This window comes from Phoenix dactylifera, chromosome 17 (assembly GCF_009389715.1).
Source record: "Phoenix dactylifera cultivar Barhee BC4 chromosome 17, palm_55x_up_171113_PBpolish2nd_filt_p, whole genome shotgun sequence".
NCBI lineage: Eukaryota > Viridiplantae > Streptophyta > Magnoliopsida > Arecales > Arecaceae > Phoenix > Phoenix dactylifera.
The window spans coordinates 11,866,673-11,893,217 of record NC_052408.1 but is presented as its reverse complement, the minus strand read 5'-3'; the positions used below and the strand labels follow the sequence as shown (position 1 = coordinate 11,893,217).

Below are 26,545 nucleotides of genomic sequence, written 5' to 3'. Positions count from 1 at the left end.
TAGGTGTGTAGAATGTCATGCTATTCGGTGTCGATCCAACAGATCTGCTCACGATCTTGAGCAAACATCAGAAAAAATAATAAGAGAGGGTGGAACAAATATTTTGGAGTGAGAAGGAATTATTTTCTTAAAAATTTGTAAGCTGACAATCTAACTCGGCTCTCTCTCAACAAACAAGTCACACACGAACACACCATCACACTTGAGCTAGACTCTATTTCCATGGGCATCTCCACGCCCTCATGTCTTCTTTTTTTTTTAATTTGCTGAAAATGTCTTCCTTTCAAAATCACCATGCAACTCTAATTCTCCAATAACCCTCTCTCTATTTGACATGACTCTGGTAACTAGTAATCAAGCCGAGATGAAGTTATATATATTGAGCCTAAAGATCAACTTAATAAAAGTGGACCAGCACTAAAAGATAAAAAAATATTCTATGATGATCCGGTGATGACTCGAACATTCTTTCTCATTTTGATAACATCAAACTTGTCGATGCTATAAACCACTACAATAGTTATTACTATTATTATAACTGTAATATGCAACAATTTGACGAACAAGCAATTTTTTTGGTTGGCTTGAACAAAAACTACTTCATTGACTCTTCCCCTTTGATGCATGTCTTAAAGTTGACAATGTCTAATATTTTTTTTCCGCATTGACTTCATGGTCACTATAGTAAGATGCTAGAGAGAACTTAGCTTATGCTAATTAATATGTGTACTATTATACTCTGTTATTTCAATAAAGTAACGGGTTGTGCTCTCATTGTTATCCTGAAGGTTCTTTTTCTGTAAAGAAGAAAAACATTTGGGCAACATAATGAGTGGTGCTGGACATCTTGTCAAGAATCATATCCTTTGAGTTCTATTTTCTTTTAGCCATACTGTGGACTTATTGCGGCAATAAAATCATACGAAAGTGTGGTATTCCTTCCAAGTTCATTCTTTCTCATCAAGAGGACTGATCCTAATCTGTCTTGCTAACTTGAGTCATACTGATACTTAAATACTTCTATCATTATTTTAGTACATACTAGTACACAATATTCTCATTTGCAATTAAAATTGCAAAAAATTGTCTGAATCCACCAACTTGCCATAAGTTGCTCGCAAAAATCTAGGTTTCAGATGGCCTTTTGAATGCACATATAATCATGTAGAATCGCTAAACTCATCGATGGGTTCATAGAAAAAAAAAATGGAGATTTAGCTACTATTATATTGGTTTAGCCTTAAAAAAAGGCAAAATCGCAAGGCACCCAATTCTAGTGGCCTAAATATTCGCTAAATGGTCACACCTCTTTGCTTCCAAGATTAAGGATTCAAGTTTTGAGTTTGAGAATTTTGATCTGGCTCATATTCCATGAGTAAAATGCTGGTTCAGGAATAATAAATTTCACCCATATATCTCCTCTTTTCTTTTGTTTTTACCCTTGTTTACAGGGGCGCAATTTTTATGAAGGTTGTCATTTGCTATTTGCTCGTAGCTTTATTTTGCTTTATATCAAAACAAATGACCTAATATGTCCTGAGGGAAACGATACAAGAAACGGTGCCGAAAGAAACGGGAATCGGATTCCCAGTAACTCAGACAGTAGTGCGGCGCTCCGCATATACTTCCGAGAGTACCCACCTTCCTCCACCCGAAGCAGAGATCCCGGGAGCTCCCCACCACCTCCCCCTCTCTCTCCCCTACTTCTCTTCTCTGGATTTCGATTTCGAACGCGTCTCAAACCCTAACAGAAAGAAATCGAAGAAGAAGAAGGAAGCAAGAGGGTTTGGATTCCTCTTTTTCTTCCGAAACTTAGAGATCTCGTCTCCGGATGCGGACGTTGCAGCTGGGATTGGCGATCGCTCTGACTTCGGGCCTCGCGGCGATCTTCATCTATATCACCGGAATCTCCAATTCCTGTGAGAGAGACTTATTATCGATTCATCCCCCAATCTTCTTCGTTGCCCTCCTTTGGATCAGATTTCTAATTGTCAATTTTTTATTTTATTTATTTTTTGTTTTTTTAATGGTGTTTTCACTCCCTAGATGGCGTCTCTGGGGTCTCTGAGGAGGACTTGAGCGCCTTGATGACACTGCAGACTGGCTTCAAAAAGTGTGTTGTGAGTATCCTCTGTTTACTCCCTTGATTTCCTCTTTCTTTCCCTAAGGCTTCTTCTTTTTCCTTTTTAGTTTTTTTGGAATTTGGTAGAATGTGTCCATTCACAGTTGGAATTTGATCTTTTGTATTCGAAGTTTGTTGGTGTCTCGTTTAGTAATAATAAAAGCTGAGATTTTGAGACTTCTTAATGGCAATTATTTGTTATTTTAAGATTTTCTCAACCCCAGATATGATTCAGTACATTCTTAGTATCTCATTAATTGCCGGGAGCAGTTAAATTGTTGAGATAGATTTTGATTAAAAAAATTCTCTTTTTTTTTTTGATTTGGTGAATTGAACTCATGTTGTGGATGTGCAGAAGGCAAATGGACTGGGCCTGCAAGCTGTAGGTGGCAAGGATTACTGTCAAGTTACTATACAATACCCAAGTGACACAGTGCCTAAGTGGGTGCGTTTATCTATCTTAAAAATATATGGAATTTCCTGATTGTTGATTTAGATAAATCTCACGGAGCTGACTGATATGTTCTTATGTGCTAAATACGATGATGGAGCTGTCCTTAGAATTTGATTTCCTGCCCCACAGCTTTCCTTTCTCATTTACCTGGCACCCGTCCAGTTCATCTAGTGATGTGTTTCGTGAAAAAAAGTAAAGGCAAGGGACCATTGAAATGCAAAATTTAATAATGCCGTTATTGCAAGATATTTATGCAATTTAATTGAAAACAATCTTTTTAATCTGAATAAACATGTTTTTATACAATGATGTTCTTTCTGCATTATGAATTAGCCAGTTGATGGATGCTCCTCTATTTGTTCGTTAAGTTGGGTGCTTTTGGTACTTTGGCTGAAATTGCAGGAGCCAATGGAATACCTTTGGTATTCTTTGAATTTTCAGTCAAAACTCTGAAACCAAAATGTTTCTATCTAGACTGATTTAATATTTGAGCAGTTTTTGGATTTTGTCCAAAACTACTGTACATACAGTCAGGGGTCCTTTTTTTTTTTAATAAATATCTTCATTTTTAGTTACATTTTGGGAAGCATTTTCTCCTGATTTAACTTATAGTTTGGAAGTTTGAGAAAATATGAAGCATTGTGAGGCTAGGCTATAAAATGAATTTTGGGGAAATGCAAATTTTGTTTAATGAAGGTCTGGCTATTTAGAGATAATATCTTGTAGATATTTAACTTATCACATGTTATGTTTCCACATGTTATATTGCCATCAAGTAGGAAAATGATATATTGCACTTTAAACATGACATTTTGATAAGTTATATTTAACAAATAACTTTTAACTGTTGTAGTTCCAAACCACTAAAATGATATATCCAGTGGTTATAAACATTAGAATATACTTTCAAAATGGTTTGTAATTGATCTTCACAAGTTATTTCATTGTTCTTTTTAATATTTTATCTGGTTTTTTCGTAGTTGATTTTCTTGTAGTTTCTTATTAAACATGAACTGAATCTGTCTGACCGAGTCGGAATCAGCAAAACTGCTGAAACACAAAAGCCAAAACTCATTTGGCCAAAACAAAGCAAAACTGAATTAAAGTTTTCAACCTGATTGTGTAATTGATTACTATTGTAATTTTTGTGAACTTGACAGAGGGATCCCAAAACTGGTGAACTTGAGGGTTTATCATTTGATTTAAATCTCTGCGAAGCAGTGGCCACATGGGAGCAGGTGAGCTTGCTAACTTTGTATCTTTATGGCTCATTCAATATATAGAAGCACTGGCTGAGCATGCACAGTTCATTACTTGATTCAAACTCCTGTGAGCAAGATGTGTATTATATGACAACATCATGGTTAGACAGTGGACATTCTAGGCACCTTTTGGATGTTTGTAGGGATGATGTAGTTTTATTTATGATGTTTTGTCTTTCGCTACCATTATTTGATTGAATGCTTGAGATCATAATATTTATAAGTCTAAAGACCTATGGTCAACCTGCTCATTATTTTAGCTCTGAATTCAGGTAATTACATAGAATTTTATTTTCCAGGTTCGCAATAGTTCAACAATACTTACAAAGGAGTACATTGATGCTTTGCCAGATGGATGGGAGGAATATGCATGGCGCAGAATCAATAAGGGAATACTTCTGTGAGTATCTATTAATTAGGATATGCAAAATAAATAATTTAGCTGGAAAAGCAATGGTTTAAGCATCCTGCAATTACCTTGGCAGAATGCTATGATGAATTTGATGCACCAAATTATAGGAGATGCTTAGAGATAAAGTCACGTTTGTTTTTATGTTATTCTTTTACTGATTTAGCAAGCCTAACGTTATTCTTATTGTTTCTTTGGTGCTCCAGCAATCGATGCAAGAATAAGACACTGTGCATGGAAAAACTTTCGCTGGTACTAATGGAAATACCACCTTTTGTGCCACGGCAGTATAGTCGATGTGCTGTTATTGGTAATTCTGGTGATCTTCTGCAAACAAATTTTGGAGAAGAGATTGACGGTTATGATGCTGTTTTTAGAGAAAATGGCGCACCTATACAGGTCTAAAGAATACCATTTAAGCTTGGCTGCTCTTCGTATTTACTTAATTAACACTTTTTTTCTTGCTGATGTAACAGAATTACACTAAATATGTTGGCAAGAAAAGTACGTTTCGCCTTCTTAATAGAGGATCTGCAAAGGCACTGGACAAAGTTGCAGAATTAGATGGTATGAGAACTGCTCCATGTTCTTTTCAGGTCCTCCTTTCTGTGCCAAAATCATGCTAAGTATTTGCATTATACAGAAACTAAGAAGGAGGTGCTCATTATCAAAACCACCATCCATGATACCATGAGCAAGATGATTCGGGTATTTGTGTTTTCCTTTCAGACTATTTTGATGCAAAATTTATGACACATTGTCATGCAAGATTTGCTCAAAACACAATTTTTCGTGGTTCTTGATTGATAACACTAGATCATTATTTTGATGTTTTTCTGCATACTGCAAATATATCTACATGTACAATATCACTTGAAATTTAATATTTGCTTCTTTGTAGGAAGTCCCAATTCACAACCCGGTCTATCTCATGTTAGGCACATCCTTTGGTTCTTCTGCTAAAGGAACAGGACTGAAGGCTCTTGAATTTGCTCTTTCCATTTGCAGTACTGTTGATATGTATGGATTCACGGTGGACCCAGGCTACAAAGAATGGTTTGCAGCAATACGAAGCCTTCAACTTCAGCTAAAGTAAAGGAATGTAGTATCATTTTTTCATTTGAGCTAGATTTTTTTTTTGTTTTCTTCTTAGGACAAGGTACTTTTCAGAGTCTAGACAAGGCCATACTCCACTCCAGGGCAGGGCATATTATCAGATGATGGAATGTTTGGGAGTATGTTCTATAATTTCATTTCTTTCTTCAAACCTGCCACCTTGCACTAATTTTATGATCAAATGGATGTCTGATACTGCTGTTCCCTTTCTCTTATATAGCTTATCAAAATCCATTCACCAATGCGGGCAGATTTTAATAGGGTGGTGGAGTCGTTACCAAGTAAAAGCATACTTCTTGCTGCCAGAGTTGCATCTGAGAAACTCTTGAGGTAAGTAATTATGTCTGATTCCTTTTCTGTCAAACTACCTTTAAGCATTTGCAAATCAGAGAAAGTGGATACTTTATAGCAAGTTTCATGATAAGTTTCATGCTTATTATTAATATTTGATTTGGCAAAATTAGTATGAGGAAGTTTCATATCCTAAGTGATGCACAAGTTACAGCCGTTTGACCTTTACTGAACAGATGGATCTATAAATCCTATAGTAGTTAGTTGCTTTCTGATGCTAATTGAACTTCATTGCTGTGAGATACTTTTTCCATTTCCAAGCCTCGAACTACTTCTCATTAATCTTTTCATTTACCGATATATGGTGAATATCCTTTTACCAATAATGGAATACTGACCAAAATACTACATAGAAAGGGTGCAAAACTAAAAGGAACACAATACTGAACATAGTGGTCAGTTTTTATTTACTTCATTGCTTGAGTTGGCTGTTATAATCTTCATCCTGGTAATTCACTGTCCTTTTATAATATCAAAAGTGCAAGGAATTTCTTATTCTCATCTCATACTGCTATTACGTTGTTAAATTGAGCAAATCATGGTTCACTAATAACTTCTTGTTAGATCTGTAATCATATACCTTTTTTTTGGCTATTCTTAATATTTAGGCAACTAATTAGCTTTGAATGGGTAAAATTTTGCTTCGTAGATATATATCTTAAGCTCTACTGCTTGTTTTGTTTTTCCCTTTTTTCCCTTTCTAGGAGGGCTGGAGCTGGAACAGGAGACCCATGGAGTGCATGCTCTATGATAAAGAAGCGTGATAAGGGAAAGACTCCATACAAATCTGGCCTCAGAGAGGCTGCCGTTAATCATCAAAAATATGTAAAAGGTGCAACAATGTATCCTCTAGAGCGAAGCTTTGGAAATGGAATGCTATGTATGGTCCCCGGCTGATGACCTGTGAGAATCGTGCATGAGCCAATTTGCCAAGAGAAATCCTGCTTATCTGGTTGACGATTGATCAGTGTCATCTCCAAGCTGCCACGATCAGCCATGATGATCCCAGTTATATTCTAAATGCAAATTCTCAGTCGTCCATTTTTCAATGGTTACAATAGTTTTGCGGTTAAGATATTTTAGGGTTCAAATGCTTCAAGCTTTCTGGTGAATGCTGTCTGCAAAGCTATGAGATTGATGGAGAGGGTAGTGTCAGCACAGGCTTTTCCGATCTACATTTCAAGTTAATTTCAGTTTTTGTGTATTTAGGTTTGATATTCAAATTTAATCTCGAGGAAAGTTCAATTTTTGTAATTCAATTTCAATGATTTTGAGTATGGAAATGGAGATGCAGTGATGATTACACTATCCGGAGCCTTGTATCCAGCATGCCTGACATGACAAGCGAGATGCAATTATTTGGTTGGGGGGATTATTCTTTATAATGCCCTTTTTATCTGTGTCCTCCTGCACCTTGTTTGAATTTCAAATATGATGCCTATATTCTGTAGTAATTCCCAGCAAGATGACGATTATTTCTACGAAGTCATTTGTACCATCTGTCATGAATTCATGTTAGTCTTGGCTTCTAATGCTTTGTATGAAATATGCATGTAATTATGATGCTAATTTTTGATCGGAGAAACCTAATGCTTTGAATAAAATGTACATGCCAATTCATGGTGGCTGCGACATTAGACCTTTTGCTTTCTGCCAATAGTAAAATCGGCAATTGGTGACTCTGGGCTTTTGTTTGATTTTACAACTTTAGACTGTATAATTAAAAAATAAAATATGGTTTTATTTTTTTTATTTTGATTTTTTTATGAATATTTTTTCAAAAATTTAAATTTGCATGGGTACCCTCTTAAAATGTATGTTTATTTCTGTATTTTCATACAATACTGTTTTCGCATAAATACTTTTAATATAACAGTTCTTCTAAATAAAATATATATTTATTTTAATTAAAAATAAAATAAAATAAAAATTTGAAATTATCTTTTTATTCTTCATTGTAATTGTTTTATAAATATTTTTTTTTTGTACATCTATCCATTAAGAATATTTTAGTCATTTTAATTTGAAATCGTTAATTTTTTAACGGTGCTAGATGGCTTGAGTACATATACAAAAATAAGAATAAAAAAAAAGAGTAGAATAGTAAAATAAGTGTTATATATATATATATATTAATTTAAAAAAATATTTATATAAAATTTGATATTTAAAAAAATATTTATACAAAAATTATTATTCTTATTTTCCTTAGTAGCAACTAGTTATTCTCCTCTTCAGATATGTGGGCTATTGTCTATAATGTCGTTCTCAGCTCTGGCACAACTGCTCGTGTTCGTTCTGACCTCCCATCGTGCTTATCCAAACACACGACGATATCAGTGGTGTCCCCACGTTTCTTGCCTTTTTTTTTCCGAGAGTTGCGAGCCCTATCGTCCGTCCAGTCTCGATCATACGGATGATACTGACCAATTGAGTCTTAGAGGGCACATCTCATCATCAGCCGCCTTTCTCGGTGTATCGCGCGTCGCCGCACCAATAAGCGCGCCTCCGGATTCTTAACTCCCTCGTCGCTGGTTGCGGGCGGGCCCTCCGCGAATCCTCCTCCTCCTCTTCGCTTCTCGATTTGGTTTCTAATCTCTCTGGTTCGTCTAATTCTCTTCTTCCTTTCGAGTTCGTGAGGTTCTCAGATCGAATGGGAGCGGACCACCGCAAGCGATTCTTGTCCTCGTCCCGTTGTTTGACGGCTTATGGGGTCGATTGGTTTGCGTTTGATGGGAAGAAGGATCTTGGATTTCTAGTTTCTGCCGTTTTTTAGGGCGCGCAGCATTAAAATTGTAAGTCTCGCTTTCTTTATTTTTTTTTGATATTTTTCTCTTTTTTGGGCATCTTGGAATCGGAGGTCGACTGTTTTGAGCTACGAACGGTTAGATTTTAGATTTTTGGAGGTGCATGTTCGTACCTTTTTCTTTACCTTTTTGAGTTCTAACTTCCATCATTCGCAAGAAGAATTACTTGTTGCCAAGTGCTTTATGGAAACTTGTGATTTCCAGGTTCTTCTGAGGAATTATCGAGTGGGCTTTCTTCTAAAAGAGTTATCTTTTTGATCGCCCGGGCTGAAAATCACTTAAAATAGGGATAAAAACTGCGGCTTTTTTGGCTTTTGGGATTGTTCAAATGTTCTATTGACCATTTGGATTATACCCGGAAGCTAGGAGAGTTTAGGGCAGAAGACATGTATCTTAGTCAATGAAGATGACGGAGCAATTCTATCCGAGTCTCTTGTCTTATTCGCCACCCATATGGGCCACACTGATTGCTGGTCTCTTTGTAGTCATCTCCCTGACACTGTCCATGCTTCTAATATTCAATCATCTTTCGGCATATAAGAATCCTGAGGTTCCACCTTGTCTCCTTGATTTTGGACATGTTCTTTTGTGCAGTGCTTGGAAAAGACTTGTTTTTGTTTGATGGTTGCTTTTGCTTATGGCTTACAGGAGCAGAAGTTTCTGATTGGTGTCATCCTAATGGTCCCTTGCTATGCTGTTGAGTCGGTAAGATATCTAGTACTTAGATATATATGATTCTTCACATGAATGCGTGGAAAGGCTTGACTTTTTGTTGCAAGAATGTGGTTTCTTTGTCAGATGACTATAGTGTCCCCACCATGTTGCTTTGATGATTATAATGTATGCTAGATGCAATGATGTAAGAACATTTAAGTTTTCTTGACTTGTGAGATTGCAATCTCTTTATCTTCTAAATTATGAATGTAAAACATTAAAGCACCTTTTTACAAACTGTAATAAATGGCTTTTATGCAATGCCAATAAATCCCTCTTTATAGAAGTACTCTGAAGAATCAGTGCATATATAGAATCATAAACTGTACCACCCGAACATGCATTCATTGAACTTAAATCAGAGTTCAAGAAGTTTTAATTTGGCTAAAAAAATTCTGAAATGGCAGGCTCAAGAATGTGGTCTTGTTTCCCGAGTGGTATGCTTCTTTAGGTAAAAGATTTTGACTAGTAAAGTTAGTCTTCTTAAGCAATGTGAAAAGCCATTCTTTCCTTCTTTCTTTTATTCATTGAATTGATTGGTTATTAAAATTTAAAAATTAAAAGTAAATTGTGATAGTTGAAATTGCTTCAACATAGCCCCAAAATCAAAATAAGTTGATGAGTGTTATGTGGACATTTCCAATCAAAACTTTATGTGAGTTCTTGCAGTTGAAATAAGTTATCCATACAGAACCAAAAATGTGTCAAGTTCTCTTGCATGCCGTTAAATCTTTATTGCAACTCGGATTGCTATATCGTGTAGTTCGTATACACTAAAGAAAGGAGTAAAGACCAGTAGTTTTTCAAGGCATGTCGGCTGGTATGGTGGACAATTGTTGGCACTCCATCAACATCACCTGCTAATGGATGCTAGTCGGTGGTGGAAGCTTTGCTGTAATTAATTATCTGCCTGGATGATGTACATGCAAACCTCGTGTTTTTTGCCCTTCAAATGCTAGATCCTGATATGGATTTTGCAGGTGGAAGAGTTTTATGGAAGAGAACTTTGTCCAGATGTAAATACAGTTAGGTATATCGTTTGTTTAAGCAATCTGCACCTTTGCTATACAGTATCACCATTGGCGATATCATATCACCACAAGAAGCTACAGCATTGGCTAATACACTATTACATGGGGCATTACATGTTATCTCCCTTAACCTTGTGTGTTCTTGTACTCCTAAGCTAAGAGTTTATGAAAATATCATTCAGTATGGTATGCTAAGTCTCAGAGGATATTTAGTAAATTGAGGAAGTTAAATCATGCAAGTGAGACCTTAGTTGATTGCACATAGAAGGTAACCGCTGATTGTGCCATCTTGTCATAAATACAATGTGACTAGCAAATTTGAGTATGTTATATTTTTTATAATAGCCACAATTAAGATCTTGCTGGGACCACCAAATGAAATAAGTCCAGTGTTTTTGGAGGTCAGCCATTATATGGTTCGGATTAAAAGGTGCCTTCACCTACATGCATTTTGTAGGACTTGTAATAGAAAACACCATGGAAGATATGCACCTGCTTAAGAAATTTTAAATTTTGCATATGTGCTTATAATACTAATGAACTCACCATCTTCCTCTTCAGCTTAATTTGATTAAGGTAAGACCACAAACAATGCTTCAGTTCAGGTTTCCTGTAAAAGACGAAAAGCATGTTGCCAATAGAATACTGCCTTTTACAGACTTGTAAAAATGTTGGTGACAGCATAGTTCCTTACTCAAGGTCAGACCAGTATCATGTAGTATCTCTACATTTAGTGCAAACCTGTTGCACCTCAGTAGAAATTTTTTTGATTGTTTGAAGTAAAATGTACAACATGCAACTATAACTAAGTTGAACGTCCAATATTCTCAGGCTGAAGTAATTTATGAGCTTAAATCAGCCATATGACCTTAGCAGAATAAATTTTAGAAATGAAATTGCATTTGCTTTCAAAATTAGCAGTGAATTTTGGTTGTTGGAGAAGAGGGATTTTAGCATGAATCACTCAAAGGATTCAAAGATGATCTTTCCAGAAGATTGTGATTATTTGAGACCCTCAAGTAGGTAAAATTGGTTGGTGCACCAAATGGCCAAAACAAGGGTAACTTCTATTTGTTTTATGTACGAATGTATAGGATCAGACTTCTACCAGCCATTTTTAAAGTTGTATGACAAGTATATTACCAGTTAAAGCATAGCCAATGTAGCATTAAACAAATGTGCACATACTTAAGCTTATGCTCCCCAATCTCTTCTATGTGATGTTAAATCATAAGCTTGTCGATTTGCAAAGACCTATTAATTAATTACATTTTTATTTATCTTTCTAATTCCTTGCAAGATAATTTCATACAACTGACAAAATATGTGTTTAAGCACCACACATATTCATAGTCTTTTCATCAATTGTGCAATAAAAGGTTTTCCACATATATGTTTTGATGGGTTTGTGTTATCCCCAGTTTGTCATTTTTCATTATATCAAAAGCATAGTTTCTTTTCATTGTGAGTACTACTTTGTGACTTCTAATGGACTCACACCTAGATTTGACATCTGGAGCTAAAAATGTTGGATGTTTTCTTTTTTACTTTTTCTTATGTTGCTGACAAATTGATGGTTGTCTTCTTGCTTTGCTGTCATTCAATTCAAATTTTGAGAAAAGTTTTTCCCAAAAAAAATTGAGAAAAAAATCCATTCTTTTTACAATTCTATCAACTGCATCGGTGGCTCTAATAACCTACTGAAGCTCCATCTAAGAAATATTTGTGTTATTTTAGTAATGTCAAGTGTTGCATATAAAAGATTTGCTGAACCTAATTTTGTTTTTAATGCAGTATGTATCACTGGTGAATCCATCAATTAGTGTTGATTGTGAGATCCTCCGTGATTGTTATGAGGCCTTTGCCATGTATTGCTTCGGAAGATATCTAGTTGCTTGCCTGGGTAGGCCTCTCTCATGGGAGCTCTGATGATATAATCTTTGTCCACATTTCTTTTTTATATGTTTGCATAAGATGCATTCTTTGTTAAGCATGCATTGTGTGGTTACATCTTGCCAATCGGTACACCCATTAATTTAGTTGGAGCATTTGAACTCTGATGATATAATCTTTATCCAAATTTTCTTTTTCTTGGCATGCATAAGATGCATTCATGTTAAGCATGCATTGTTTGTTTACATCTTGCCAATTGGTACACCCATTTATTTAGTTGCAGCCTAAATGCTGTATATGATCCAGGAAAAACTAAGTTGGATGAAGGTGCTTTAATGCTTGGTGAGGTTTTTTAGAATTGCATGAATTTGTTGCGGTGTTTCTGCAGAAATTCACAAGAAATTTTCTGGTGGAGCATAAACTAGTGAATGGGCAAGGAAAGAAGTTGATAGTTCAACAGATGCCTTAATATAAAATTCATAATCTTTTTATGGCCATATTCTTGCACTCAACTTACAACTATCCTGGGTCAACAAATTATTAGTGCTGGCAGTTCTTCTACTGTCTATATATAAAAAGGCCTACTTGGTTTGTTTGCATTAGTTAGAAGTTGAAATTGTGGATCTTAGTTGTCACGCAAGTGACTTGTATTTTCATGTGATGAAATTACAACATCTTATATAGGCAAGTTCCTAAGCATTGTTTTTGCTGGTATATTTGTTACTATACTATATGTGTCTTTTCATCATGCTGACAGGTTCTTGCTTATGAGTTCTGATTGCAATCCTGCACTTATTTAGGTGGGGAAGAGAGAACAATTGAGTTTTTGGAGAGGCTGGGTGGTTCGTGTTCCTCCGCCCCCCTATTGCAGCATGCTTCTGAAAAGGGAGTTATAAAGCATCCTTTTCCAATGAATTATATTCTAAATCCATGGAAACTTGGCGAATGGTTTTATCAGCTTATTAAGATTGGAATTGTTCAATATGTATGTTATCCATCTGTCTGTGAAGAGTTCTCAACTTTTTTATATTAAGGCAAAATAAGACAATGCAATCTCTCCTTTTCTTCACAGATGATAATAAAGACAGTCACTGCCATTTTAGCTGTGGTTCTTGAAGCTTTCAATGTATATTGTGAAGGAGAGTTCAAATTGAATTGCGGGTAAGATGTTATGAAATTAAAAAGATGGAAGATAGATGGCATGCTTGATTTATTGTTTATTTTTGCCAGCTGAATGAAATGAATCTTTTATTGCTGATCCCAATAGTTGGAATCTGGCTTTTATCTCATGGTTATTGTTATTATTTACTTACTAATTTTTCACTCTAACTTGATTTTAATTTCAATTGTTTACTGGATCTGTATCTTGTGGCTAAAAGGTGCCATGATGCATTATGTTGTGTTTTTTTCAAGCTTCCATTATTTGATGCAGTTTAGTCTTATGTTGTGTCTTTAACATCAGATGGGATTTTATGTAATTGTTTTGGAGTTATCATCTTGCAAAATATTGGAACATGTTTAGGCATATTACTGTTAAGTTGGTAAGCATTAGTATGAACATATCATGCATCAGTTATTAATTTAGAAAAGATTTAAAAAGTTCCTGATATGGATCAAATATTTTATATCTGAGTGGCTTTATTCCAGTTTTGTTAATAACGGTGCTTCATGCTGGTGAAAATGGATATGAGGCCTCGAAACCTTAGAGTGATGTCATCTTTTTGATATGGTTAGTAGAATAAAGCATATGGATTTATTGGTGTAAACGTGCGTGCATTATATCTGTCATTACCATTACAAGCTGGGCATCTTGTCTTTAACAGGAGATTCAGAACTTATATTGTTGTAGACATTGCACAGAACATTAAATATTATACCATAATATTATAAAACCCTGATCGCCTATGAAATTCGTAATTTAAAGCCAACTTGAAGCCTATAATGATTTGGGTTAACCTTGCATACCAAATTATTGGTAAATATAATATCTTGAAAAATTATGCAAGGAGAGAGAGAGAGAGAGATTGTACTTTCCACATTTGAGAGTTAGACGGTTAGAGCTATATGGATGATAACAAAATGTGATATGCATACTCAAGTAGCAATGCCTATACCCAGCTTTTATCCAAATATTATCCCCAGTGATTAACCGAACCTTTAACAGAAATCCTTAGCCCTACCATGAGACTGCTTCTTAAGTAGTCCGTGAAACCCAAACCATTACAACAATCCAGTGGGATCGCTCCAGCCAGTCCAGTCACACATATACGATCTATCCCACCAGTCACATGCTCTGCAAATGAATCCCTAAAATTGGACTTTATCCAATCACTAAAGCATGGTAAACGCATATGATAATGTTTCTGAGTCGATAATGTTTTAGGAAGAAAGACAAATTTCTAACATGCAGCAATCTGAAGTTAGGTTCTATAGAATTGAAAGGGGCCCCGCTATGAATATCTTGTAATGTGAGGGAGATCCAAAGGTTTGGAAGGGAATGGATTCTTCTGCACTTAAGGTTTTTCTAGTACTTATAGTTCACTCTTAAGTCGAGGTTCTGTGAGTGCACTCAGTTATCTGAGATTCACACTTAAGTTGAGGTTCTGTGTATGGATGAAATTATTATGTGATTCTTGTCAGCGGTGCATAACTGCATTTCTGAGTTGTCAAGTGCATTTTGAGTGGATCATATAAATTTTAAGTCGAGTCTAGATAATTCAAAAGGTGTTGGCTGGTTTCATGTATTGCACAATATATCAGGGGAAAATGGGATTGTATTAGTTTGTGATTAGGTGTCATTTTATTAGCTGGAAAAGGATGGTGCTGTTTTGTGATGGGCCTTCTATCTTCAGAAATATATGTACCCATTTGTTGATCCTTATTGCAAAAATCAGGAGGATGAAAAAGATGATTCTCCAAACTTAGTAGGTGAAGCATTGGAAAAATAAAGGATATATTTCTCCTTAAAAAAATATGCATTCTGTGATCTGATACTGCAAAAAGGATGAATGTCCACCACATACAGGGTGTTAAAAATTTACCACGTAGAGGTTTTAAGGAAAATGATGGAAGTCACTTATTTTTCTTTGCAATATTGATTATAATGTTTTCAATATTTGATAATAAAACCCTAACCAGAAAAAAAGTTTAACCAACATGATTTATCCTGTTCATTTGTACTTACATAAGATACTACCTTTCTGCTTAAATGGTTCTTTTCCAGAGAATTAATTAGTAAACTCATGATTATTGTATGCAAATAGGTGTCAAGCCACTACAATTTTCCTATTTATCTTTTAATTTGTGTCAAAATTCAATAATATTTCAGGGGAATAAGCTCCAAAATGATGTGGATATTGTTACTTTGTTGGCCATCTGGGAACCAGAGTTTGTGCATATTTTTCATGGCCAAGCATGTTTCGTAGTGACTTTAAAATCAGATATGTCATTGTCATCAAACTAATATATTGGTTCAAATCCTCAGTTGTGGTGATCCTTTTCCTTCACTATGTTCTGATGGTTGTAGTCTGAAGTCCATCTACCCTACTTTGTGCAGTAAGACCTCAAACGCCAAAATGCAAAGCATGGGCAATCGTACAACCTTTGAAAATATTATACTAATTTTCCAAATGTTGATTTGTTGAGATAGATGATCACTAACCTTTTTGTCATTCAATTGCATGCAAACACTCATTGCTTATTATTTATGCAGTATTGAATTGATCTACTTGTGATTGCGTTATGCTAATATTTTTCAACTTTTATCATGTAAAATTGATCTATCCTATGTATATCTGAAGGTTTAGATGTATATCATTCTACCAGAATAACATTTTGATCAATAGACAGATAATAGCTTGCAGTATGCAGCCATTGAACTACATACGAGCATTCCATTTTTGGGCATGCCATTTTAATATATATTAATAGATATTCACACTGGATTTTATTCTGGTAACTTATTAGTTCATTCATTTGAGTTGTAATTGCCAATGTTCGCGCTTAGGAGTTTTTGTTTTGATAATTTTGTGTACCTATTGCGGTAAGAGTCCACAGCTTTTATGACAAATTTTTGGTAGAGCAGATGATGACCATTTGTATTCTGTATTTGTTTCATGTGAGAACTCCAGTATTCTTGATGAGACATTACTAGATGTTCCTTTTTTATAAATTTTGCAGGTACCCTTACATGGCTGTGGTTCTTAATTTCAGCCAATCATGGGCATTGTATTGTTTAATTCAATTCTATACTGCAACGAAGGATGAACTGGCTCATATGAAACCATTAGCCAAATTTTTGGTATTCAAGTCAATTGTTTTTTTGACTTGGTGGCAAGGTATAGCAATTGCACTTCTTTATAGCTGGGGTTTGCTCAAAAGCCCTATAGCTCAAGGATTACAATTAAAGTCAAGTATTCAGGACTTCATTATTTGTATAGAGGTACTTAATATTGTGTTTTTCTTTAATTTGAAATTCAGATATAACCTATTAGATAGGATCTACTACTGCAATAATACTTATTTCCGTAATTTCTGTTACCCAGCTGCTATGTTAGAGTAGTGTAAAGGATTATGCATACTTGGCTATGCTCCTGCTATGTTTGTAGGGGACAATTTTGTTCAAGCATATATTCTTTTCTTACATGTTAAAATGTCGATCAATTGTTTATCTGGTATATAATGTGATCTGGAATGTATGCAGTGGAAAAATAATGGTTGTGTATGAGGACCAAGTATTGCAGTCATATGTATATGTTCATTATCTTATTTATCTGGCTCGGCCTATTTTGGGGAGTCAGATGTCCTCTCTAAAAAGTGCACTCATGCTTTCATGTTTCCATAACCAATTTCCCTGAAATTTTATCTATGATTAGTTCATGAAGATTTTCTAATATCCTGATGCTGGCTGAAGCTCTTACAGTCACGTATTTCTTCCAGCACAGATGGGTGTTGCTTCTGTTGTTCATCTCTATGTTTTCCCTGCCAAGCCATATGAAATAATGGGGGAATGCTTTCTGGGAAGCGTCTCAGTTCTTGGAGACTATGCATCTTTGGATTGCCCTTTGGACCCTGATGAGGTTAGGGACAGTGAACGGCCTACAAAGCTTAGACTTCCCCAGCCTGATGTCAAAAGTGGAACAACAACTATAAGAGAAAGTGTGCGAGATGTTGTCATTGGAGGAGGAGAATATGTAAGATATCTCTTTCTCTCTCTCATATTTTTAGCTTTTACTAGTACCTAATAAGATTTCCTGGAGCTCATTTCAATTAGCATAGGGCCCATATTGTTTTGACAAAACCACAAACACAAATTCCTGATTCTCCTCCTAAGATTTTCTTACATTCTTGAGCTTTCTCAGCTCGAATGTTTATAATGTCTTGGACCTGTGCAGGACAAACGGACATGATGCATGGATCTGAGTACCATAACTCTAAAAGAAATTTGTGGTCATGTCTTAGAAAACCTCGACAGAGGTCATAGAATAAAGAATCCTTGATTTAGATTACTGATGTTTTTGGTTTCAATAATAAATCTACATTTCAGATCAGTCAGGAAATTTTGATGGGAGTAGTATACCTGGCCTCTTGATTACATCATTATCTAATTTTGATGGGAAATGAAGCTGATTTCTAGTTTCACATCTAGAAACCAGAAAATCACTACTCATTTTTCATGGAGTTTTAGACACATCGTGGATTCAAGAATGTGAACGATCCTTTTTTCTTCTTTTTGTCCTTCTATTTTTATTGGAAAATAAAAAATTGATTAATGAATTGCATTGTAGAATTCCTAAGCTCCTTTTTCCCATCTGCAGATTGTAAATGATTTGAAGTTCACAGTCAGCCATGCGGTGGAGCCCATGGAGAAGGGCCTAACAAAATTCAATGAGAAGCTTCACAAGATCTCTCAAAACATAAAAAAGCATGAAAAGGAGAGAAAGAGAGTCAAAGATGATAGTTGTATCGGTTCGTCATCACCAACAAGGAGAGTCATACGTGGAATAGATGATCCGCTGTTGAATGGAAGTGTTAGTGATAGTGGGGCCTCCAGGGGAAGAAGGCACCGTAGGAAATCAGGTTATACCAGTGCAGAAAGTGGGGGAGAAAGCAGTGATCATGGTCATGGCGGTTACGAAATTCGGGGGCGCAGGTGGGTTACAAAGGATTGAAGGTGGCCGTGGCAGTAAATCCAGTCCTCTGCATGGACAAGGTGCTTGCTGGTTGGTCTAAGCACGGAGCATCAGCACCAGGGGTTGCAGAGAGATTCTAATCGCATTCTCCATCATAACCCTGCAAGTGAAGGTTCTTGGTCTTTTCTTCGCACCAGTGTTAGGCAAATTTAGATATGCCTAGCGGAAGATTTGTATATATACCTAGATTCATCAGAGCTCCCTGGGTGGAGCAAAAAGAAATGGCCACAGCTCCATCAATGCTCTGGTGCAGAATTCATTCAGAGAGATCGACACCTTTGGGAGGGTTCTATTGATCGAAAAATCTTCCATGTAATGAGGAGACCCAGCAAGCTTATGTATCCCAGTGGCACTTGTTGTAAGGGTAAGGGATGTTGTAAAGTTTCAATTTCCACCAGCAATTACAGGTACTGGTTGCCTGCTCTTTTGGGTTGTTTTGATGACATCCAGCAGGATTTCTTGAAAATATAGCGAGTACCATGAACATATTGAATTTGAGTACTACCAGGTTGTTACTGTCGAGATGGTAAGATTGGCCACCCCAGTATGTTTCAACAACCTGTCAGATATGAACAATATGTGTATGCGTAATTTTCTTTAGCACCAGTTGCTTCCACATACCTCACCGCTGGGGCAAATCAGCCACTGGCTATTTCCCGTAGAGTCACCGAAGTCGGTTGCCTGCTTGAAAATTTCAAGACTGCTCGTAACAGCTCCGGGATCAAATGACAAGCAGAGCTGCAAACGAACAGAGAACAGACTCCTTTGATCTTGTTCAGCTGAGAAATCAACCGAGCTTGAAAATTTTTTGAAGCTCAGCTCATAGTTGACCTGTGCTTGAACACCGTAGGTTTGCAAAAGTGTTTAGAAACTCAGTAAGTTCAAACAAACACCAAAAAGAAAAGCCTGAATATATACTGTGAACTCTGTTCAAGCTTTGATTGCCCCTTTTTTAAAGAATGCCCTTGCAATTTTTTTTTTTTTTTTTTTTTTTAAAAAAGCGCTAAGGCTGAGCAGCCTACAGGCCTGACTCCGCTTGTTCGCGCCTCCAAGAGTGGAAGGCTCGTTGACAGCTAATTAACAGTAAATCATACAAGAAGCATGGAATAGACATTTATGAAACGATATAAAATTTTATACCAAGGTTCGGCGGCTAGGTTAATAAAGTAAAAAAATACCATCTCATGCAAGGTTTGAGTCGAAGTTTTCTGTAATATCGTGTTATCAGTAGAACATCTCACCTCACTGTTAAAATGCATAGCAATTCCAATTACTTGATCCTCCCCCACAAACTTTTCGATAACATAGGAGCATGACCCAACCAACCAATAGGTTCCACTAGATTGGAATATTCACAATTTTTTGCCTCAAGTAAACCTTGACCAATTTGTTTTTTTTTCCCTTTTCTTTTCCTGGCTAATAAATTTCAATATGTCCTCAAACGACCGGGAAACCTGTGTTTAAATTTGTTATTCATTCAAAAACATCCAATTGGCATGGTTGATGCAAATTTGACGTGACATGATTTATCTGCTCCAAATCTAAAAAAAAAAACTCAAAATACAAAACATCAACTTGCACATAGCTGCAACAAAACACTGCATCTGCAACTTTAACAATCAATTTAGGAACAACACTGGCTCAATAAAAGTTTGGAGCTACTAGTTGCAATGAAGAAAAGTACTGAAGGCCATAACAACAATAGACTTCCGAATGTTGGTCATCAGATGCCTCGAGGATTTAAAAGAACAGAAAAAATGTCTTCCTGACATCTATTAAACAAGTCAGTGCTTACATCCTTTCTAATATAGAGAGATTTAAAGAAATAAGCATATGTGATCTCCATGGCAGCAAGGTCTGACCAACAAGGAAACCGGGGCCTCAAAGGTGACTACCTCCTAACTGGAGGCACACCACCCCTACCGGCAGTAGCACCAGCACGACCAGCAGCTTGAGCCTGCAGCAGGAGAGATTTTTTTTCATAAAAAAAGAGGAAGAAGGAGCAAAATAAGAAGAGGAGATGATAATAATGATGTTTTGCATCGTGATACTAAACGAAGTCAGTAATACTAGATGATAATGGACTGAAGGAAAAAGTTACTTAAAAAAAAAAGTATTATAGAAGCGATCACAAAAATTCTTTCATTCAAAATCCAAGAACTCTAGCCTTCAACCAAATGGATGCGCAAGGGAAGCTCAGATATTTTTACAAATGAAGACAAGACAATAATGGTATATGTTGTCACTTTATTATGTTTTTTTTTAAGTAATAAAAATTTATAACCTGCATTATATCTTTCAAGTGTTCATGAGCTTTTATTTTCACTCCGTATGCCTTAGCATATGCTAGAGTTTTGATTTAGGGGTAAGCAGGCTGCAAATCCAAAAGTAGCAAAATTAGTTGCAGGCAGCCATTTGCAGCTGTCTGGTTGGCTGAAACTCATTTGCAAGCTGCAATTGGATTGCAAGTAAGGCGAAAATATTTGAAAAACTCTATACAGTTAAAATTGAAGAGAGGAAGCTAATTCTTTTTCTTCTTATTTGAGAACCATCTGCTCTCCAATACCACCCTCATAGTATTGAAGAGGGGAGACTTTTTGTTTCTTTTCTCAAATCAGGGAGGTTTTACTCTGTTAGTTCACAAGATTAGCAGGAAGTGCGCTACGATATTCAAGGAAACTCTAATTTCAATACCTTTTAGCAAGCCAATCCTATTAAGAGGATAGGGGATTTGAAGTAGGAAGCTCAATGCACATGATTAAAAAAATTCCCTTTGCCCTAGAAATGCAAATAGTCTCATTCTCATCAAATTTTCAGGAACCATATGCCTGAGGGCTTTTTATCACTGAGTATTCGGGTCATCTTGGTGAGGTCATAATTCAATGTCTTGAGGTAAAGGGATTACGAATAGGAGTACAAGATTGTCTGGGTAACGACCTCAACAAACCAAAAAGTGCTCAAGGTTAACATCAATCAATGCTACTATGGTAACATAAAATGATTCAGTTTTGTGATGATGACTGAAGATCATAATGTGGTTTTCTTACTAGTGATTTCCAACATGTTTGGTGTATTGGTAAAAGTGCTTATAGAGTTATGGTGAAATGCTCTAGCTCTGCCCTGCACTACAGATTAGGGTTCCGTTTCTTAGGCAAATAGTGGAAGGCTACCTTGGAAGCTCATTTAAAGATGACATCATGTCTACATATTACCAATTAATTTGATATTTCCTAAGCAATTTAATACCCTAATAAATGTACCATACTACCATCAATGAAAGATATGGAGTTCTCTATCATGTCATTTCAATTATTTTTATTCTTTTGCTAACCATAGGAAGCTTAATTTAGGGCTTCTTTCACAAATCTCACCTGACTTCTCCTTATGGAAGAGACTGGCATTTCTCTTTTCACAAAGCCCCTGCAATGCTTAGCGTATTGTCATACAATCCATTCTCTCATTGCTCTCTACTTTTAAGGAGAAAATTTGAATGCATAATGGTATCACATAAAGCATTAGCTGATGAGAATGTCCATATTTTAGTTGACATCAAATGGTTTATATTCGATCTTGTTTAAGAAATTAATTTCAGTAGCTCAAAAAATTGATAGGTATATGAAATTTTATCTAATACATGGGACAAGTCATCCCAGACAACTAGAATCGTTATCTTGGATCTCAACTCCAAGGACAGCTATCATCAAGCACAGTGGAAAAGTACGACCCTTTCAAATTCATGACTATAATAAATTATTTGGCACAAGCAATATGAATCTTAGTCTAAATAAAATACTAAAATATGAATCTCAAAGGTTGTGCAATTTATATAAGCAGTTGAATACGATGCTAAAAGTTAGACATTGTTGTGGTCAAAGCATGACAGCATTATCAACAACAAAAGTAATGTTCACGGATTTCTCATGTTTAGTTTTTGAGAAATCAGTTTTCAGGTTCAATTGCAGTGACTCACAGTTAATCTGAATTGCTTCTCACGGTGATAACAAAGTATTATTGGGCCCATCTATTAAAAAAATAATATATAGAGGCAGGGATAACCAGCACATTGGCAGTGACAGACCTTCACAATAAAAGGTGAGCAAAGAACATAAAAGGATGACAGAAGTACAGAACAAAATTCAGTGGCTATTATTAAGTAAATAAACATCATGGACAGCATCATAAAGGTATGCCGCAATCAAACTAATAAGCACCTATAAGACAAGAAATTGCTTTATAAATATAAACAAACTATCTGGCAAAACAGTTAATAAACAGTTTACAGGGTAATCAGGCAAATTATTAAAACAGATTAACTCACCCTAGCTCGCATAGCAACTGCCCGCCCACGTCCAACTCCAAGAGCCGAGCCCTTGCCCTTCATGAAGTCAACAAATAGATTAAAATCTGAGGAAAAGGTTTACACTATCAAAATAACATAGGGAAAAAAATGTATTTCGTACTCTGATTCTAGCATCCAAGCGTTTGAACATTGGAGCATTTTTCAGCATATCAGGAATGACCATAAACCTGTAATTAAAATCATTTAGATATCGATCTAATGAAACTAACATATGTGAAATGCAGGGCGTGATGAACTTGCCTTACTTTGCTGCCTCTGATGAAAACATGCTCGAGTTGTGATACTTTTCCATCCTAACATAAATAAAAAGATAATGCATATCAAACACCCCCATCATGATAAATCAAAAAGTATCACACTGATGATCAATCCTAATGGATACAAGTATATGGTCTTTAACAGAAGTGCAACAGTCAGATTTAACACAATATAGGTCAAGAAGCACGGAGGTTAAGCCGACAGACCAGTAAGATGTGGTGGAGACTGGCTCCACAAGTCACCAGATAATCAGCCTAGCTGTCGATGCCAGATTTTGTTTAAAAAGTCAAAAATAACAATTTAACACTTCAATACTTCTGCTTGTGAACATAAAGAAATTGAAACTAGCCTATTGTTCTATCTTTTGGCAGCATCATGCAACTTTCCACGTATGTACTATTTCACATGTTACACAACAATTCAAGACCACAACCAGCCCCTCGATACAAGAACAATGCATATCATTTAATTCTTTGGATTTTATTTTCACGCCATGGGTTATGACCAGGTAGACAAAACTTTGCTTGATAATAAATATTTTGATCAAATGAGTAAGGACATGTCTAAGATGCAAATCTTATCCTTGTTGTCCCCCAAGCACAAGGTGATGTGGTACATGGTGATGGCAGGCACAAGATCTAGGCTCATTGGAGAATAAATTATTTGAACCTTGTGGTTTATTTTACACTCTTGTGAGCCTTTTGAGTAGCACTCTGTGGTCTTAAAACCTACACACAGCATTTAGAATGAGTTTGATGGAAGGCATGGTAAGTTTTTGGTTGCTCATAAATTGGATTTGAGAATCAAGTTCGACAGCATTAACCTTCTTCTAAAGAATATATTCTTTAGCAGTGCGAAAGAGGATTGGTGGAAGGCCAATAAGTTTTATGTTTGCTGCAAAACAAGCAAGTGAAAATCAAGTCCTACATGACTACTAATAATATAATTTTCAATATACAGATTTATGCAAGTAGACAAATTCATTTATATATCTAAATGTTCGAGAGAATGAAAGCAGAAGTTTGTGTACCACCTAGTTCAAACAAAGTAGGAAAATTTAAGAATGGACACACGATAGAAAGATGCAGTCATTAGTAACAAAGAACGTTGGGTAATTTATGAATAAACCAGCAATGCGTACCAAACAGTTGCACATCAATAGTTCATATTCTTAGAATTCTTAAGCATCATCATTTACACCTAACTACACTCACCCATGTACAATGTGTATTTGCTGACCTTTTATATCACAAATCTAAAACTACAAGTAGAAACCAGAGTACAGAGCACGTGTAATGTAAATACACACTGAGAATGCAAGGCAATGTGAAACAGAAACTGCAGGTTTCATGATGCCAATGAATCTCCGCAATCTGGAGAATAAATTAAAAAAAGTTCTTTCATTTTGAAAAGAAAACAACATAAAACTTCAAGAAAGGCGGTTCACAGTTAAAAATTCTTCACAAACCTCAAGATTATTAGTTATTCAAATATTGGCATCACTGCATCAGCCTTTCATGTAACTCCCCTAAAATCTAAATCAGCATTTGCGAAATTGCAGCCATTTATCGATCTTTACTTTTTTTTTTTTTTTTTTTTTTTTTTGCTTAAGAAAAGGGGTAGGGGGAGGAAGGGACAAGCCCACCTCCGCGTAGCAGCTCCCACTGGCCCCCGCCCCGCCAGGAGAATGTTCGATGCGGGCAGAAATGGCCGTGTGTTGGGCACCCCGACCGGTTTTACTCATACCCTCCCCACCCGTAGGCCCGGCTCAGCTACTCCTCTGAGCTCTGGCTCGAGTCCCACGTGTGAGTACGTCACACCCGGCACCACCCCGGCTACTAGCCGTTCAAGAGCGGTCCTACACCACAAGTCCAAGCAGTAGCCAAAGTAGTGAGCTCTGGTCCACAATTTAATCGTCGCCGCAGCGATTCGAACTTGAGACCTTGTGGTTAGAATTGCTGCCTAGTACCACTAGGCTACCACCTTGGTGGCGTGCTTATATGTCTATCTGGGTTATCCACGGTCAAGTAAAAAATCTTTAAAACAAGCGCGAAATCGATCACAATTAAAATAAAAAACGAAACGAAATCAAAAAAGAGGCAACACGACTTCTAATCTAATATAAATTAAAAAAAAAAGAAAAAGAAAAAGAAAGGGAAAGCAAATCCAACCGTAAGGAAACCCTAAATCGAAGTCAAGAAGAACGAGAGAGGTTCCATACCTTGGCGGTGTAGGTGATGTTTTCGAGCTGGCAGTTCCAGTTGTCCTCGCACTCGATCATGGAGCCGCGGTAGAGCTCGCCGCTTTTGAGCTCCACCGTCACCACGTGCCCCGCCGCCTCGTGCAGCAGCTTCACCGGTATCCCCAGGCTCCGGCTCATCTTCTTCTTCTTCTTCTTCTTCTTCTTACTGCTTTCTTTTTCTCTCTTCTCTCCTCCTTCTGGGTCTGCCTCCGACTCTAAACCCTAGTAGGCAGAGAAGAGGAGAACGGGCCTTTCGGTCATTTGCGCGAGAGAGCCGAGCAAAGGCAGCCGTATAAATATTAAAACGTAAGCAAGCAGGTTACCCCTTCACTCGACTCGGGTCAAGTCCGGCTCTGCAAACGCTTACGCTATGACGGGCGACCAGGTGCCACCACAATTGCTTTGTCGGACGATTTCAGGCGTAGTTATTTCCAAGTCACTTGGTTGGTTCGCATTCGTGATATTTTATTTAGAATTCAATCCATATTCATTTTTACCAAAAAAAATACATATTCATTGATTTATATAATTCAATCTAATAACTATCGGAATTATGGAATGTCATCCATCAGCCTCAGGCGAGGGTTTTTGCTTCCATCGACACCTGGTCGGATGCTAAAAATTATCCATCTCAGCCTGCGCTCAACCAGTATAGCAGACTCAAAAAGGTCTAATTCGGCATATGTTGGAGCTGTAGGAATAGGGAGATTTTTACCATCACAGATTTTAACGAGAACCCAAGGCCTAACAGAGAGGATAACTTGATGCAGAATGGAGAATGGGGTCCCCGGGATATGGGATTTCGTCCTTCATCCCATCCCCATATGTTCGGTGGGGCCATTGGAGGTCATCAGGGCTGACTCCTAATTTGCCGCTGCCATTCCATTGCAACCTTGGCTCCATTGATCGAGTAAACTGCTGCCAACGAGGCTCTAAATGCTGCCTTTTTCCTAATCAATGCTGGAACAATATGGCTTGGAAGCATCTCTCACACCGTGGTTGCATGGATCGACAACAAGAAGTTCGCTCCCTTCTCAGAAACATAAGATTAATGAAATCTTTTGCTGCTCGCAGATGCTCCGGGAAGGTAATCAACCGGCAGACTTCTTCACTGATCTGGTCTCCTCTGGTGCTCTCACTCTCAGGCCCCCAAGCCTGGTTTGCAAAAGCTGAATTTATTAATTCAGTTTGATGCAACTGGTTGCTATCTTCCTATAATGCAGCCCTGCTATATTAAAACTTTGAAAGTTGGGAAGTACTCCTCTAACTACTACCCCAAAAAAAGAAAAAATAAATAACTATCACTCCACCGTAACAACTCATGACTGAGACTAG

At 36.7% G+C, this 26,545-nt stretch overlaps 3 protein-coding genes across 8 annotated transcripts; 2 read left to right on the top strand and 1 right to left on the bottom strand.

Annotated features, from left to right (window-relative positions):
* Positions 1–1,638: 1,638 nt before the first annotated feature.
* On the top strand, positions 1,639–7,110 carry LOC103701096 (sialyltransferase-like protein 4). The gene is made up of 12 exons (XM_008783061.4): positions 1,639–1,919; positions 2,047–2,120; positions 2,478–2,567; positions 3,737–3,814; positions 4,138–4,238; positions 4,454–4,646; positions 4,724–4,814; positions 4,891–4,955; positions 5,149–5,303; positions 5,401–5,482; positions 5,584–5,693; positions 6,419–7,110. Exons 1-12 carry the CDS (start codon positions 1,832–1,834, stop codon positions 6,609–6,611), a joined length of 1,320 nt encoding a protein of 439 aa, XP_008781283.1. The 5' UTR covers positions 1,639–1,831; the 3' UTR covers positions 6,612–7,110.
* Positions 7,111–8,005: 895 nt separating this feature from the next.
* LOC103701095 (protein LAZ1) lies at positions 8,006–18,923 on the top strand. 6 transcript variants are annotated; one of them, XM_026802228.2, is made up of 10 exons: positions 8,030–8,509; positions 8,726–9,071; positions 9,170–9,226; positions 10,216–10,260; positions 12,061–12,169; positions 12,960–13,144; positions 13,232–13,320; positions 16,339–16,600; positions 17,103–17,351; positions 17,976–18,923. In XM_026802228.2, exons 2-10 carry the CDS (start codon positions 8,922–8,924, stop codon positions 18,327–18,329), a joined length of 1,500 nt encoding a protein of 499 aa, XP_026658029.1. In that variant the 5' UTR covers positions 8,030–8,509; positions 8,726–8,921; the 3' UTR covers positions 18,330–18,923. The 6 variants fall into 6 exon arrangements, 5 of the variants coding, with proteins under 5 accessions (XP_026658029.1, XP_026658030.1, XP_008781279.1 ...); XR_603134.4 differs by lacking the exon at positions 10,216–10,260 and having other exon boundaries at positions 8,006–8,509; positions 17,098–17,351; XM_026802229.2 differs by lacking the exon at positions 8,726–9,071 and having other exon boundaries at positions 8,034–8,509.
* Positions 18,924–19,936: 1,013 nt separating this feature from the next.
* LOC103701094 (small nuclear ribonucleoprotein SmD3b) lies at positions 19,937–25,493 on the bottom strand. Its single transcript, XM_008783056.4, has 5 exons — positions 25,190–25,493; positions 22,951–23,003; positions 22,811–22,877; positions 22,669–22,725; positions 19,937–20,307 (listed from the first exon to the last, which is right to left on the bottom strand). The coding sequence occupies exons 1-5, from the start codon at positions 25,346–25,348 to the stop codon at positions 20,242–20,244; spliced, it is 402 nt and encodes a 133-aa protein (XP_008781278.1). The 5' UTR covers positions 25,349–25,493; the 3' UTR covers positions 19,937–20,241.
* Between the last annotated feature and the right edge of the window lie 1,052 nt (positions 25,494–26,545).